This window comes from Dendroctonus ponderosae, unplaced genomic scaffold, assembly GCF_020466585.1.
Source record: "Dendroctonus ponderosae isolate FM_Combo_2020 unplaced genomic scaffold, Dpon_F_20191213v2 Dpon_F_20191213_10, whole genome shotgun sequence".
NCBI lineage: Eukaryota > Metazoa > Arthropoda > Insecta > Coleoptera > Curculionidae > Dendroctonus > Dendroctonus ponderosae.
The window spans coordinates 5745161-5746667 of NW_026017111.1; the positions used below are offsets into that span (position 1 = coordinate 5745161).

The 1507-nt window shown below is 45.7% G+C and overlaps 1 protein-coding gene across 1 annotated transcript in view; it reads right to left on the bottom strand.

The window, feature by feature from the left end:
- LOC109543603 (putative epidermal cell surface receptor) overlaps positions 1-1507 on the bottom strand; it is a gene marked incomplete in the record, with an annotated part of 23422 nt that overhangs the window by 8931 nt on the left and 12984 nt on the right. Inside the window, 3 exon segments of the mRNA XM_048661839.1 lie at positions 196-367; positions 417-1019; positions 1185-1348. Coding sequence (XP_048517796.1) covers positions 196-367; positions 417-1019; positions 1185-1348 — 939 coding nt within the window.

The following is a 1507-nucleotide window of genomic DNA, read 5'->3' on the forward strand; positions in this document are numbered from 1 at the left end:
CTAGGTGATAGTTCTTGATTACTTTTTGATAAATAATTCGTTCTTATTGCGAAATAGGAGCACTATTTATCAATCTGTAATAAAAGACAAACATTTTTGAGGCGAAATACCCAAAAATAAGTTTGTAAAAAAATTGGATGCTTGTGTTGTTGCTCCCAATCTATTAACTAGCTTTGCATCGATCAAATCACTTACGGTTTGAAGGTGTATCGAACCTCCACTCTTCCGTGCAGGCCCACAATCACTGGCGGTACCATAAAAGCCAGCCGAACGGTATGCGGGTCGATCGCCTCCAAAGCATGGACGGAAATATCGTCCCGAGGGGGATTGAAACCGAAATCGTCCGGATACTGGTTGGGAAACACATCTAGAAACATTTTTTATTGGTTGCGATCATTCCCGGAAATAGTGATTACCTGGCAATTTCAAAATGGATGTGATATTTGCGGTCTTGCTGCGAATCGTATCCAGATCGGGGCCGTGAAAGGGTGGGGACTGTGAATGGGGATCTAAAGGTTCATGAGCATGAGAATGAATGTTCTTGCGCAAATCCTGCAGGATTTGCTCTAAGGAAATGTCCTGTGCAGGGTGTGCAGGATGCCTGTTGAAGGGCGGCCCTACAGGACGATTTTGGTCGATATTATTTCGATGGGTGAACTCTGGATGGTTTGGAGACAACTCGTGAATTTCCAGCACCGATCCCGAAGGCAGATCCGAAATTTCCGGATGTTGTTGGAGCAATTTGAGCAGATGATCCTGAGCAGTGCCACCGTGAATGGCTATTCGGTGCCCAGGATTGTTCAAAAGGATTTGCTTTGTGCCGTTTTGCGTGGAAATCAGCTGGGGATTTTGTGCAGACGGGCGCTTTATGAAATCGATTTGGTTATTGATGGGCGCCTCATTTTCGTAGACCGCAAGGGGCCCCATCACTTTAGAAGGTGGTTTTTCCTGCCGCAAGTGGGTCTCGTTTTCGGTTTGTCCTCGTATGTCTGGTCTGTGCGAGTTGAGTTCGACTGCCACTGCAAATGAAAGTCCACTGGTGTTTGGCACGTTAAAAAGCCACTCGCCCGCATATTTACAGAGGAAGCGAATCCACAACCGCGAACACTCCAAGGTCTGTCTTGTGTCTTTTTTTGGTCTGTACATGTTTGGTTTTGGTGAAAATCAAGCAAAGTCAAACTTACCTGCACTGGCATTTTCCGTGCACACCCAGTACTTGCAACAGTCATCATCAGGCGCGTGTTGCAGTGAGGCGTCTTTCGCAGAACAGGTCAACTCGGGCGGTGGAAGCGCTGGTACTGGAGCGCAAGTGTTTTGGCATTCAATTTTGCCCATTTCACAGTAGCACCTTGGAACACAATACAATGCAATCCATCAACATTGAACGGTTAAATTGTGGAAGATTATAACAGCAGGTGTCAAGTTTAGCGGGTTTGGGACGGTGAACAGAAACTCTTTATTTTCTTGAAAAAGCCTACGTTTCGACTATATATTTAGTCTTCCTCAG